This window comes from Drosophila nasuta, chromosome X, assembly GCF_023558535.2.
Source record: "Drosophila nasuta strain 15112-1781.00 chromosome X, ASM2355853v1, whole genome shotgun sequence".
Classification (NCBI taxonomy): Eukaryota; Metazoa; Arthropoda; class Insecta; order Diptera; family Drosophilidae; genus Drosophila; species Drosophila nasuta.
In genome coordinates this window covers 13,008,958-13,024,773 of record NC_083459.1, presented here as the reverse complement: position 1 = coordinate 13,024,773, position 15,816 = coordinate 13,008,958, and the positions used below count along the sequence as shown (strand labels likewise).

Below are 15,816 nucleotides of genomic sequence, written 5' to 3'. Positions count from 1 at the left end.
AAACTGTCATGTAACATAGAAACACAAAGCAAAGTATTGGCCAAAGTGAATAAGATCGAAGGACAACGATTTCAAGTGCAATTTTGAAGATGAAGGGAGAAAGAAAAGTATCACATAATCAAAAAATGTTTCAGTCAAAGTTGATGATAAGCAAAATGAGTTCATTGCTTTGAGAATCTTTAAACTGTTTGTCGCTAATAGCTTATAGAATTTTAATTGTGGCATTCATCAATCAGATATGATTGATAACATCGCAGGAAGTTTCATTTAATTCACTTGAATGTTGTAACATAAAAAAGTCGATCAGATTGAAGGACATCGATTTCCTAAAGCGAAGCGATTTCAAGTGCAGTTTTGATATTAATTTCATAATCTCGAAATAGCTTATTGAATTTTAATTGTGGCATTCATCAATCAGATAGGATTGATAACATCGCTTTCACAGAATTTGCAGCAATTTTCGTTTAATTCACTTGAAATTTGTCCCCCTTTACAAGTGTGCACTAGTTTGGCCCAGTGGTCAAGCGAAATGACTCGCTGACTGACTGACTGACTGACTGACTGACTGAGTGAATGACTGAGTGAATGACTGACTGACTGACTGAGTGAATGCTAGTGAATAGAGTGCAGCAGAGTTGCTTACAAAGTAACATGAAACACAGTTTAGTTCACAGTTTTGCTATTGCGTGATTTGCTTCCCCTATGTAGCACAATTTGCTGATGTTTCTTTTTTCTTTTTTATTTTTTCGTTCGAGCTTCGACCTTTTGCTAAAGGTTTCCATTAGGCAAATTGCAGTGTGGCGCGTTGCCCATGGGAGATTTTGGGGTTTTGGGTTTTTGGGTGTCGCCACAAACGAAATGCGGCACATTATTCAATAAGCGGACAACATGCTGCCGATGGCCAGTTGCAAGTTGCAAGTTGCAATCTGGGTCATGTGTTGGGTAAGTAAAGTCAGCCAATTTGCCATTATGCAGGCAATCGCATCCTTTAGCCTGACTTGGCAATTGTTTTCTAATTGAAGTGCGCCGAATACAAGAGAGAGTGAGAGAGAGAAAGTGTTTTGTGAGAATGTCGTTGAACTGTTGCAAGTTCAATGTGCCACCTTTTGTGGCTAATGGAATCATTATCAGTGCCCCAGACATCAACCGCTTGCTGAGTGCTGTCCTCCCACTTCACTCTTGGCTCTGTCATTGAATTTTATGAGCTGGCTTCGTCTGTCGTCTGTCGTCAGTCAGCGTCCCTCTCAACTGTCCATCGATGTTGATGGTGTCTGCGTCATCGTCTTGCAACTTTTCTGTCGTCGTCGTCGTCGTAATAATAATCAAATATCGATCCATGTGCGTCTGGTTTTGGTTTTTGGCTTCTTTGCACGAAAATTTTCGACGGTCGTCGGCCCTTTTTTCGTCTTCTGTATTTCTTGTTTCTTTCTTTCTGCTTTATACAATATATGTTTGTTGCTGCTGTTGTTTTTACTTTTTACTTAGCTGCGTTGTCGTTGTACTTTTTGCGCGCTTTTCTTGTGCACTTAAAGCAGCTGCTTTCTCGCTCTCGCTCTTGCATTGCAATTTTGTTTGGCTTTCACATTTTTAATATAAAATCGCATTTTTAATGAAACTCGTTGCGGTCGGTCCTTTGAGTAGCTGCTGCACCTGCCCTTTCTCCTTCAAAATTTACCCCATTCCCCACTCCCCCTTTTCCCCTTTCCGCCCCTTTTCATCTGCATCTGCATTCTAGTAAAACAGCCGCCAAAATAAGTAGACGCAATAGATGATGACGCATATGAGACGCATCTGGGCAAGAGGAGACACAAAACAAACACAAACACACACACACACACACACACACATGAAAAGGTTAGGGTAGATTCCAAAGGGTTGCAACTGAGGTGGGGAGCGGAGGGGAGGGGGAGGAACGGGGCAGAAGCCGTTAGAGCGGAAGCGACTATTTGAAATATTTTTTCGTAATATTTTTGCTCAAATTATTATGTATTGTTATAATTTTTTTTTGTAGGCAACAGCAACAGCAACAAGAACAACAATGACAACAACTGCGACGAAGAGCAGTGCAAACACACACACACACACACACACACGCACACTTGAGTGCTACACACATATGGCACTGCAGTTGGCCCCCGCGCGTATGCAACAATATTTTTCTGCTTGCTTTTTTTTTTTTTTTGGGCCTTTGTGAAAGTGTGCGAACGTGAGTGTGTGTGTGTGTGGGTGTGTGTGTTTGGTTGTGTATTTCGTTTGGCAGCCGAGAGAGAGAGTTTTGTAATATTTTTTCGTAATATATTTTTTTGTGTGTGCCGTTTGACGTTTTGGCTGTGGGGGTTTTTGGACTGTGTTGTTCGGCTGCGCTTTTGGCTGATTTTTAATAAAAATAAAATATATGTATACACATACATATGTCTGTGTGTGTGTGTGCTATGTATTTGTATGCCCACACACACACAAATCAGACACATAGAAATCCGCGATGTGCACAAAATACAAACAGCTAAGGCAGTTGAAAGATACTACAGAGAAACAAAACAAAATAATAACAACAACAACAACAAAAAGAGAACAAATCTGTGAAAACAACAACAGTCAGACATTCATTGAACGGGGAACGTTCACTTTAAAGTTTTACTTCAAAAATCTTTCGCAGCCCAAAAGTATGCAACACTTTGCGTTGAGGCGCATTTAAATGCTGCGCCTACGCGTATGCAACATTATTTGTTCGTTCACTAATTGGCAAAATTTGTTGTTGTGAAGAGTGAACTTGACGATGACGATTCGTGCACCAAAGTTATTATTATTTTCGTTTTGTTTTTTTTGTCCAAGACTCGCTCTCTTTAAGCCAGCCAGCATAAGCAGCATTATGATGAAATTTGCACCACTTTGCTTTGGGGAGCTCGTTTTACCCAAGTTTTGGGGCCCAAAAACAAACTAGGGGGAGGGGGGGTGGAAAAGCGGCTGGGGCCAGAAAAACCACTTGAAAAACTTTGCAATCAACGCGGCGCACTGATTACAATGCGCAGGCAGCGCTGTCAACGTCGACTGCATAAATGTGCAATGTGCGTGGTCTGTAGAGTCAAAGTGCTTACACACACACACACTCGCATACGGCATATTTTTTCGCTTTGCCATTTGTTGCGTTTTGCGATTTTTGTTTGGACTCCGTTGAATGCACAATGTTGTATGTTTGTATGTGTGTGTGTGATTGACAGTAGCTCCATTGATAAGGCAACCGAGCAGGGACTAGGGAGCGTTTCATATTTTGTATAATTGAAATGCGGCTGCCTAAATGCAGTCAAAAGTTATGCGAGCCCAAATAAAAGGCAACGAAAAACAAAAACAAAAACAAACAAAAAAATATTACGCATACGCAGCTAAACAACAACAACACAGACACACATCGAGCAGAAGGAGCAGGACCTAAAGCTGAATCTGAATCTGAATCTGAAGCAGCAGAGAGAGAGAGAGAGAGAGAGAGGGCAGCTGTAAAAAGCGATGACGACGACGATGACGCGGCATAAAATGCAAGCCCAACGACGACGACGACGACGCGACGACAGTGAGTTGAGAGGCACAGCCTAAAGGTATGCTACGAAAAAATTGCATAAAAGCAACGACGAGACGAACTCTGAGGGGCAAACGAGGGGAGGGTGGGGGGTGGATAAGGTAGCAAGCAAGTCATAAGAGTGGATGAGGCAAACAGTCGGCTTACGAAAAAAAAGAAGGTATTTGTTTCAAAATTAAATACGCGTGTGTATAGGTGTGTATGTGTGTGTGTGTGTGTGTGTTTGTGTGTGTTGTGTTTGTGTTTGCCGTAAAAAGCAAGCAAAAGGAAAAAGAAAGCAAAAGTTGTTGGTTCTGTGCGTTGATTTTTGTCTTTTTGCGCTTATGCGCTGCCATTATTATTATTATTATAATTTCTAGACGCCCAAAGCAAGACGGCAGTGCGAAAGAGAGAGAGAGAAAGAGCGAGAAGGCGACACACACACATATTTGCAAAAAGGAAAGTGTAAAAAGCAAAAGTATTTATGATGCGGCAAATGCGGCTTGGCTCAGGCTCTGCAGCAATGCCAAAAGTGGAGGCAACGAATTGCATAGCTCACACACACACACACACACACGCAGAGGGTAGCCATATATGTGTGTGTGTGTGTGAACGTCAACGTCCGACAACGACTCCAGACGCGTGTATCGTTGGCAACGTTGTTGTTGCTGCTGTTGTTGTTGTATCTTTTTGCCTTCATTTTCTTTGCATTTTTGGTTTTTAATTTTTAGATAAATTTTTATTTGAATTTATGCACATGTGCGTTTCCTGTACCTTTGTATGTGTGTGTGTGTGTGTGAGTGCATAAATTGCATATGCCTATGTGTGTGTTCAGCTTCAGCTAGCGGTAAATTGATGCTAATGGGTATGCTCGACACATGAAGCACTAAGTTTACTATCGATAGTAAGAAAGTCGGAAATATTTTTAATATATTTTTTCTGACAATAAGCTGACAGTTTGTGAAAGTAATTTAAATTTTAATAGTAGTCTTCATTTTTATTTTATTGTTGCTGATTGATGCCTATGAGTATGCTCGGCACACGAAGCACGAATTTAACTATCGATAGTAATAAAGTCTGAAATATTTTGGCTATTTTTTGTCTGATCTTGACATAAGCTGACAGTTCGTGAAAGTAATTTATATTTTCATCTTTATTTATTGTTACAGATTAATGCTAATAGGTATGCTCGGCACACGAAGCACGAATTTAACTATCGATAGTAGGAAAGTCGGAAATATTTTTGCTTTTTTTATATGATTTTGGCAAAACAGTTTGTGACAGTAATTGATATTAAAATAGTTATCTTTATCTACCATATATCGCTGCAGATTAATGCTAATAGGTGTACTCGATACTTGGAACGAAATAAACTATCGATAGTAATATAGTCGGATCTTACCATAAGTAATTGGATCACTTTATGAAAGTAATTTATGTTTAAAAAGTTATCTTCATCTATAATCGTTTCCGTTCGCTATCTATTTAAAGTTGCATTCAAATGCTAATCGTTACTAACGATAAATGCCTACTATTTAATGTTTTTTCGATAACTTGTGTTTACTTGTTTATTGTTACTGTGCATAAATGCCCATTCTTAAATGTTTATCGATATCTTTGACATTGCTGAACTTACTAACGATAATGTGGAATTCATTTATGTTTTATCGACATCGTTGATATTACTATCGATAAATGCCAACTCTCTTATGTTATATCGATATCTTTGACATCGCTGAACTTTTGGCTTCTTTTAAAATTGTATGTGCAGCATTTGCCAATTTGTTGCGTCTGCTTCTGTGTCGTCTGTAATACTACTTTCTCACTCCCCACTTCTTAGACTCCTTCCCTCTGCTAGCAACCGTAATTGTAACCGTGCGTATGTATATGTGTATGTGTGAGTGTGTGCGTGTGTGTGTGTGCGTCCATGTGCGTCGCTAAAATTCGTCAAGCGTTGCAACAAAGTGCGTTTTGTGCTTTTTCTTTGCGCCGGCAACGTCCTCAATATTGTCGTCGAAAAAACGTAGAAGAAAAAAGTAGCTCTCTCACACACACACACGCACATGCACAGGGATACACACACATACACATACACACACACAGCTCCAAGAAATATAATAAAAACGACAGCGGCGACTAAATTTTTTTTATATGTTTTCCTTCGTTTTTTTTTGTGTTTTTTTTTTTTTTTTTTTTGCGTGTTCACAAAAATTGTTCGCTTAAAAAGGAGTCAGGCGTCGGGGGAAGCGAGGCAACGATTGTGTCGAAAAAGGATCAGCGGAGGCAAAAAACAAAAAGAAACAAATCAGGAAAAAAGAAAGCATTACGTGAACAAGAAGAAAGGGGTGAAAATGTGAAATAAGAAAACAAGAAAATGTAATGTGAAAATATATATATTTGCCGGAAGCTAAATGTTTTGCCAGTTTGCAACTTGGCGTTCTCCTGGCCAGTCCTTAACACATTGTCCCGCCCCTTTTCCTACTTAACACACACACACTTGAGCACAAGGTACAGTTGTGTTCAGCAAGCCTAAAGAGCACTTTTCTCATCTCCAAATACGAATATTCAATTAGAAATTGTACTTAAATTGTATCATTCGTATTCTATTTTGCACACATGACATTTTTCTCATTCGCCATTTTTATGTTCAAAATGGAGATTTTGCATAATAAATTATGCAATCGAAAGAGTTGGCAATGCGACAGACAACAAGAAGGTCAAAAGCCCAAAGCCCGAAAAATGTCGCTACGATAAATAATCCAATATATGCCTCTCTATGCGATTCTCAATGCTTGCAGGTGGATAGGGATATCGAATTTACATACATGATAAAAGCATGTAGTCTACGATGAGTTAGTGAGGGTTTTATGGGTAAATAATTCATTCATAGTAGGGGATCAACAATTCGTGGAACTGCTTTCAATATGTACAAAAACAATTTGTAGAACTAGCTCATTGGCAGCTTACAGTGGAACTAGTTATTGATATACTATAGAGCATACGTTATGAGGAGATTCTTTGCATGTACTATAAAAACAATGTTCAGCATATATTGTAGAATTTGTCGTAGGGTATTTGCAGTATTGAATGAGAGGCATTTAATTTGATATACATATATATATTATATTTTGAAAGTACTAGTACATCGAATTTGAAATATTTTCCACTCTATAGTATATTTTGAAAGTATTAGTATATTGAATATGATAAAAGTTTGCGGTTTCTGGTATATTTTGAAAGTAATAGTACATCAGATTTGAAATATGGTATATTTTGAAAGTAACAGTATATCGAACTTGATATATTTTACACCATATGGTATATTTCTAAAATATTAGTATATTTTCCACTCTATATTGTATTTTGAAAGTAATAGTATATCAAATTTGATATATTTTGTAGTCTGGTATATTTTGAAACTAATAGTATATCGAATATGATATATTTTGCATTCAATGGTATATTTTGAAGGTAATAGTATATCGAATTTGATTTATTTTGCAGTCTATGGTATATTTTGAAAGTAATAGTATATCAAATTTGACATATTTTGCAGTTTCTGGAATATTTTGAAATTATTAGTATATCAAAGTTGATAAGTTTTGTAGTCTGATATATTTTGAAACTAATAGTATATCGAATATGATATATTTTGCACTCTATGGTATATTTTGAAAGTAATAGTATATCAAATTTCATATATTTTGCAGTCTATGGTATAATTTTAAAGTAATTAAATATTTAATTTGGTATATGTAATACTCTATGGTATATTGTGAATGTAATAGTGTAGCGAATTTTTCGTAGGGTATTTGCAGTATTGAATAAAAGGCTTTGAAGTTCAGTTCGCATCGCGATAAAAAGAGAGAGAGACAGAGAGAGAGAGAGAGAGAGAGAGAGCGAGCTTGACCCTGCCATATTGAAAATTATAGTGTTGTAAGCATGCAACTGCAGCAACCACTACAGGCAGCAAGGACAACAAAATAACAGACAAAAGTATTAAATTAAAATAGAAAACAAACAAACAAAAAACGTGGACAAAGTAAATAAATAACACACAACAAAAAAAAGAGAAGAAACATCAACAGCAAGAAGAAGAGGGAGTGAGAGAATTGCAAGCGGAAATTGCCAGCAATGTGTGATAGTGTGAGTGTGTATGTGTGAGGTAACGAAATCCGTTAGCCACACACACACACACATATATACACACACTGTAACAAAAAACTACATTAGAAACCAATGCAAACTAAACCGAAATGCAAAAAGAGCAAAAAAAATGAACAAAATGGCATTTAGTTGTGCGAAAACTTATGGCAGCGAGTGTTTACTGTAGGTGTATGTGTGTGTGTGTGGGTGTGTTTGTATGTATGTGTACCTAGATATATCTGGCCTAAGGGGAATAGGCAAGGGAGTGCGAGTGAGGGAGATAGCATATTACGAATACAAGTGGACTAAAGAATAAACAATGTGAAAGGGAGATAGACAGACAGAAAGAGACAGAAATAGAAAGGAAGATATAGTGAAAGAGAGTGACAGAGTGAAAGAGAGAGAGAGAGAGAGAGAGCTACACATTTAACAACAACAACGACAACATCAACATAAAGATAATATTTTTATACAAAAAAAACAATATGAGAAATATTCAACTGAACACAGCTAACATTAGATTGGTATATTTTTGTGATTGTTTTGGTATTTTGCTGGTATATTCTTTTGGTTTTTTGATTATTTAGTACTTTGCTTTGTATGTGAAACAGAAAATTGAATAAATACTAGGTTTTTTTTTGGTTTTGTTGATTGATTGAACACAAAAAAAATAGGAAAGAATAAATATATAGATGTATATATATTTATGGGATATATAGTAGATGTATAGGTTAAAATATAGCAATATATAAATATATATATATTTGGTTATATATAGATATATATATATATATATATATATGTAGATATATATAATATTGTATGTATGTATATAAAATTCATAGACAAAGAACACGACGAAGAGCAAAAACATATGTTGAGTTTTGATTTGTTTTCTTTGCTTAATATTTTTTTTTTTGTTACTTTTTGTATTATTTTCTTGTAATAAAATATATATAAAAATTTGTTTTTTTTCAATATAGATAAGTATGCAATGTATATAAATGGCAGGTATATAAACGACAGACAGAGAGAGAGAGAGACATAGAGAGTATGACAGAGAGAGATAGTGTTAGAAATATGTAGAGAGAAATAGCATTACGTAATAATCGTGTATAAAGTTACAAAACAAAATACGGAATCTGATTTTGAGAGTTCTTAAGTTCACAATTTTGAGAAAGAGAGAGTGAGAATGAGAGAGAGAGAGAGACAGAGCGTGTAGCCATATAAAGTGTATTAAATATATAATGTATTTACGTATTTACTAGAGTAACTATATTGAGAGATTTCTATAATAGTTGATAGGTTGATTCTATCTGTGAGTGAAATTTTGTTTGTCACGAAAAAAGAGTTTTTGTTTTTTACTTTGTGAATTTGGAAGAAAAAAATAGTTGTGGTTTTAATTTTTTTTTTTTTGGTTTGTTTTGGTTTTTGGGGGGAATGGGGTTGTTTTTGTTTTTTTGTAATGTTTATTTTGATTGTCAACTTTGTATAAAGACCTATCGAAGCAGCAAAAGCATTCACTGAATGGATCGGGGAATGTTTTCAATTTGTGGGAAATTCGTCAGTTTTTTTTTTTTTTTTTTTGTGTTTTAATTTTAGCGGGTATCGGGGAGTTTTATGTATATTTTTAAGAGGGCGGGGGGTTTTTGTTTTTTGCTGGATTGCTGGGTTGCATGTTTTGTTTTTCTTTTCAGTTTTTTTTTTTTTTTTGATTTGATTTGGAGGGAGGATAATTTGGCAAATTGAAACACTTACCGACTCGTGCGAGGCGCGGTAGTCGAGATCGCCGCCAAGTCCGCCGCCAGCTGATGCCGAACGCGGTTGCATGTGTCTGCTGTGACTGCTGTTATCGTCCTCGCTGCAATCGATCTCTTTCTTGAGGCTCTGTAGCGATGAAAATAAACATGTAATTTGATTAAGAGAGGGTGAGAGATTTTAAGAACACACATACTATACAACAAATTGGCAAACTGAAACATATTTATATCTAAACGTAATTTATATGCATTAAGAGTATGTTAACTGTAAATAAACAGTTAAACAGTTAATTGCATGTTAACAGCCTGTTAACTATATGTTAATATTCTGTTAACTGTATGTTAACAGTGTGTTAACAGTGTATTGGCCGTATGTTAACAGTATTTGAACAGTGTATTAACAGTATGTTAACTGTATGTAAACAGTGTGTTAATTGCGTGTTAACAGCCTGTTAACTATATGTTAATATTATATTAACTGTATGTTAAAAGTGTTTCAACTCTATGTTAATATTATATTAACTGTATGCTAACATCGTGTTAACTCTATGTTAACAGTATTTAGCCGTATTTTAACAGTATTTGAACAGTGCATTACCAGTGATTTAACAGTATGTTAACTGCATGTTACGAGTAAGATAAAATATAGCTATGATAAGATATAGCTATGTCCGTCTGTCTGTCTGTCCGTAAAAAATACTGGATCTCAGAGAATATAAGAGTCATAAATTTTCTCGACAGCACAAGTTTGATTTCTCACTTTTGCCCCGCAAATTGAAAAAAATCAAATAGGAAAAGTATTTTTGAAGCAAGAGTCACAGTTTTTGGCATATACAATAATAACAACAGAATTTCTTTATTTTATTTTGGAAGTCATTTAAGAAAATATTTTATGTTGCCAAAAAAATGATGCTACTTGGATTTGAGTTGCTTTCATTGCCAATTTGGTGTTTTTTTGCACTCCATGGTATATTTTGACGAAATAATTTGATATATTTTGCCGTAAACCATAAGGATAGTCAATTTTGAAAGAATTTGATATATTTTGGACTCTATAGTATATTTGTAAAGTAATGGTATATAGAATTTGATATATTTTGGACTCTATAGTATATTTGTAAAGTAATGGTATATAGAATTTGATATATTTTGGACTCTATAGTATATTTGTAAAGTAATGGTATATATAATTTGATATATTTTGGACTCGTATAGTATATTTTGAAGGTAATAGAATATCGAATATAATATATTATGGCATATTTTCCAAAGAGTAGTATATCGAATGTGAAATATTTTTCACGCAACGGTATATTTCGAAAGCAATCGAATTTGGAATATTTTCGATTCTCTGGTATATTTTAAAAATAATAGTATATCAATATACCAAATATAACATTCGGTATTTTGTTGGTGCATTAATTTAGTATATTCTAAGTATACGGCACTATTTTGAAGCTACGAAGGTAGGTTCTAGATGAAATTAGCCAGAATATCGAATATAATATATTATGGTACATTTTCCAAAGAATAGTGCATAGAATGTGAAATATTTTTCACGCATTGGTATATTTTGAAAGTAATAGTATATAGAATTTGGTATATTTTGAAAATAATAGTATATCAATATGTCAAATATAACATTCGGTATTTTGTTGGTGCATTAATTTAGTATATTCTGAGTATACGGCACTATTTTGAAGCTACAAAGGTAGGTTCTGGATGAGAAGTTGAAAGAGCTTAGCAAAAGCGAGGAATGTCGAAAATTTACTGCTGAATGCTGCTGTAGACAGATGGTGTACTTAATGGGCGTCACTTACCAATGGCACCGATTGCACTGGCAAGAGTCCGGCAACGACGGGATTCATGAGGCTGGAGGCGCGTCCGTCGTTGGTGTTGCCGCCGTCGCGCGACGAACGCGACGCTGGACGCGCTGACTGTGCCATGGACAGGCTAAGATCGGAGGCGCCACCGCCCGGTGTCGATCGGGCCGATTCAATGGCCGCGGCAGCAGCGGCGGCGGCTGCTGCTGCTGCGGCAGCTGCTGCGGCGGCAGCCGATGATGAGGGCAAGGTGATCAACGGCGATGGGATGACGGTGGAGCTTGTGGAGAGATCAACGCCACCGCCACCGCTGCTGGACATCTTCATGTTGAGGCCCATATCGTTGCTGCTGTTGTCCGCCTCATCATCATCGTCCAGATCCATTTCATCATCGTAATCATCGTCGAGCACCTCGGTCTTGGGCTGCAGCCGACCGGCGGTGGCCGGTGAATGCAGCAATGCCTCGTGTTCGGCCCGCAGCACATCGTCGACATCATCATCGTCATCGTCGTCGGCATCGGCATCGCCGTCTCCATCATTGTTCGCAGATCGATCGTCGTGCGCCAATCGAGCGCTGTGATGCGCAATGCGCTGGGCAATGTCTCGGGCTGTGGCCACCGATATCCGGCAATCGTTATCCTCCATCTCATCGTCATTGTCATTGTCATCGGCATCGGCATCGATCTCAGCATCGCCATCGGCATCGCCCGAAGCATCGGCCTCAGCATCGTCGTCGTCTTCGTCATCGTCGACGGCAACCACATTGCTGCTCGTCAGCGCTGTTGCAACACAGTCGCCGTTGCTGCCACTTGGCGAGCCGCCTCCTGTGGCTGTTGCTGTTGCTGCTGTCGCTGAGGCGGAGGAGGAGGAGCAGGTGGCCTTCATTTGGTTGCTGCTGTTGTTGTTGATGTTCTTGTTGCTGCTGCTATTGGCATTGCTGCTGCTGCTGTTGTTATTGTTACTGTTGCTGCTGCTGTTGTTGTTGTTGTTACTGTTGCTGCTGCTGTTGTTGTTGCTGGTATTGCTGCTACTGTTGTTGTTGTTGTTGCTGCTGCTGTTGTTGTTGTTGTTGTTGTTGTGGCTACCACTTGAGCTCTCAGGCGGCTCAACAGACGCTACAGCGACAGCGGCGGGTCTTTGATAGAGATCTAGCGGCATTATAGGTGTATCATCCTCCATGTCATCCTCGTCCAGCTCATCCTCGTCCTCATCCTCGAGCAGATCGATGGCTGTCACATGGCTGGAGCTTGCCACCGCACTGCTGCTTGCCGCACGCTTCGGCGGCGTCGGACTGCAGCGTTCGCTTGCCTCTCGCTTTGTCCCCAGCGACGTTTCCGTCGTTGATGCGGTTGTTGATCCCGCTCCCGCTCCCGCTCCGGCTCCGGCTGCTGCTGTAGTTGTGGTTGTGCTTGTTGCCGTCGTACTTGCTGTTGCTGTGGTTGTTGATGTGCTGCTCGTGCTGCCCGCAGCAATTGTTGCCGCTGTGTTCTTGTCCGCTGCTCCAGCTGTCGCTGTTGTTGTTGTCGCTGCTGCTGTTGTTGTTGCTGCTGCTGCTGTTGTGGCTGTTGCTCCCGATGCTGCTGCTGTTGTGGCATCCAGGGCTGCAGCCGCTGGACTATCGGCCGCCTTGCTGCCACCGCCCGCTCCGCCGCCGCTGGCCTGCGAATGGGGACGCAGTCGATCCGGTTCCCGTTCGGGTTCCCGCAACGTCGTATTCTGATTTGTCATCTCGGCTAGGCCTTTAACCTGTCGAAGCACATTGATTAGTACGTTGAATAAATATAGGGAAGATAGAGATAGGTCTGTCTGCCTTTGTCTACATCTCTTGCTCTCTCTCTCTATCTCTCTCTCTCTCTCTGACTGTCTGTCCTCTTTAATGTGTCCTCTCTGTCTTTTACTCACTACGAGTGTTTGCTGCTTTGGCTGACAGTCTGGTATATTTTGCACACTATGGTATATTTTCAATGTAGTACTATATCCATGTACAAAATATAGCATTTGGTATATTTTTAGTATTTTATTTGTTGTTACTTTGACTGACAGTCTGGTATATTTTGGTATATTTTCAATGTTTTATTACATAATTTTAACAAATATAGCATTTGGTATATTTTTAGTATTTTTTCGGTATATTATTTGTTGTTGCTTTGGCTGACAGTCTGGTATATTTTGCACTCAATGGCATATTTGCAATGTAGTGCTATATCCATGTACCAATTATAACATTTAGTATATTTTTAGTATTTTTGCGGTATATTTTAAAAACGAATACCGCACTGTTTTGCTTTCACTCACAATGGGTAGCGGGTATCTCAATATACCAATTATAGCTTTGGTATATCTTTAGTATTTTTGCGGTCTATTAACGGTGTGGTGTATTTTGCACTCTATGTAGTACTATATTCATGTACCAAATATTGCATTTAGTATATTTTTAGTATTTGTGTGGTATATTTTAAAATTAATACTGCATTGATTTGCTTTTATTCACAATAGGACGACTGTAGCTTTCTTACTTGTTTTTCATTATTTCTCTTCATCCGTTCGCCATTTTTGGAGATCTTAGCCTATCTTTTTTCTATTTTTTAGTGGGTCTCATTATTTGTTTCTCTCTCTCTCTCTTCCTCGTTTCGTGTGGCTGTCCATTTATATATGTTTCTGCCTCTCTCTATCTTTCACCCTCTTTATATCAACCTATCTTTTTCCTTTTTTTTGCGTCTCTTTCCTTATCCGTATGCCCATTCATGCCTCTCTGTTTCTTCTCCTCTATTATTCTATCATCTCGAATGACTCTCTATGTCTCTCTCTTTCTCTGCCTGACTAACTATCTTCTTAATAACCTTTTCTATCTGACTGTCTGTCTCTTTTTGTTGATCCAACATTTTCTTATTTATCGGACTTTCTCTCTCTCTCTCTATCCCTTTCACTCCTGTCGCTCTCGCTATCTACTCACCTTGAGTGATTCGGCTGTCTTGAGCAGCGCTGGCAACTGACAATATTGCACGTTCACCTCGCCCTTGTACATGAATTCAACTAATGTTTGCAGCTCGGCAAAACGGACGTCCTTCAGTATCACAATTGGATGTGGATCGGAGTGCTGCAGAAACAGGCTCTGGAAATACGACGAGCAGGCCGACAGGACCACCTGAAATGCAAGAGAAGCAAAAGAAATATAGTTAAAGCCAATGCAAAATTTGCAACTTATATAAAGATCTTTTAATTATACATATTTTAACTATCGAATAATTTCGATCATTCATTATGTTTTATCGCATATTTCTTAATTCTTATTAAAAGTTAGTTTTAAAGGAAGTATATTACAAATATTATATATTACTAAACGCTACTTTATTAAAGCTAAAATGCAGACTAAGATATAAAACACTAAGCCAAATCGATAGTTTAAAGTTCTATATATATCGATCATTCAGAATATAAGTTAAAGATAAAATGCAGACAAAGGAACAGTTGTCTAAAACTTAAAGGACAGACAGAATAAAATACAAAATGATATCGATATTTTGAAGATCTATATATATATATATATATATATATATATATATATATATATATATATATTGATAATTTAGAATCGAAGTTAAAGCTAAGATTTAGACAAAGAAACAGTTGACTAAACTATAAAAAAATATCAAAAGATCGATACTTTAAAGTTCGATATATATTGAACTCCCATAAGTATTGATGACTCATAAGTTATATTAAACCCAGACTTGTTTATGAAGAAAAGAAATTCCTTAAAGAACTCACATAAAAAGCAGCTGCTATGTTTGCTTCACAATAATCGATTGAGTGCGTCTATCGATAGCATGTTTATTGCTGCCCATTAGACGCGCAATTTACTAACAGTAAATCGATAATGAGAATTTATCGATTGCCCCGTTTTTTTTATCTATTAGCGCTCAGCGCATAATTCAAGTGTATCGATAACTGCATATTTATCGATAGTACATTAGAAAGACAGAGAGTTGCGAACTACGTTGCCATGCAACGTCAAGTTGCGAGTGGGCAACTGGAAGGAAGGAGGGGGACGAAAGGCATTTATTAGATTTACGATCGGTGTTGGTGCTTTGAAGATGCAGACAAACGTGGTCAGTCCTCGGCTGGCCAACTGGCTGTGATTGCTGCGGGCGTCAAGGCGTGAACACGCCACGAATGACAATGCGCTGCCAGCAACCAGCAACGAGCAACTAGCAACTAGCAACCAGCCAGCAACTGGAATGAGAGCAACAACAACTCTTGCCACATATCTGTCGATTTTTATGTGCGCTTGCACGCCTTGGGGTATGCAATGCACTCTTCGGGAATCGGGAATCGAGAGTTGGAGTTGGGGGAAGCAATGTTGTAAATTTTCATGGCTTGGCAAATTGAAAAGGCGTCGGCCGCGCATTTCGCATATAGATTCGCCAGCCAGCCGCAGTCTTCTGGCCTAATGAGCTTTTTTCTATTTCTTTCCCTCTCTCTCTCTCTCTCTCTCTGTCTTTCTCACTCGTGGTCGAGATCGTGGTCTCTGCTCCTG

At 38.1% G+C, this 15,816-nt stretch overlaps 1 protein-coding gene across 10 annotated transcripts in view; it reads right to left on the bottom strand.

Annotated features, from left to right (window-relative positions):
* Positions 1–15,816, bottom strand: part of LOC132797214 (pneumococcal serine-rich repeat protein) — a 202,724-nt gene that overhangs the window by 33,035 nt on the left and 153,873 nt on the right. For all 10 annotated transcript variants that reach the window (XM_060808795.1, XM_060808794.1, XM_060808796.1 and 7 more), the window contains 3 exons: positions 14,233–14,424; positions 11,277–13,025; positions 9,455–9,583 (listed from right to left, as the gene is read on the bottom strand). In XM_060808795.1, the coding sequence (XP_060664778.1) occupies positions 9,455–9,583; positions 11,277–13,025; positions 14,233–14,424 (2,070 nt within the window). The remainder of the gene's footprint in view (positions 1–9,454; positions 9,584–11,276; positions 13,026–14,232; positions 14,425–15,816) is intronic.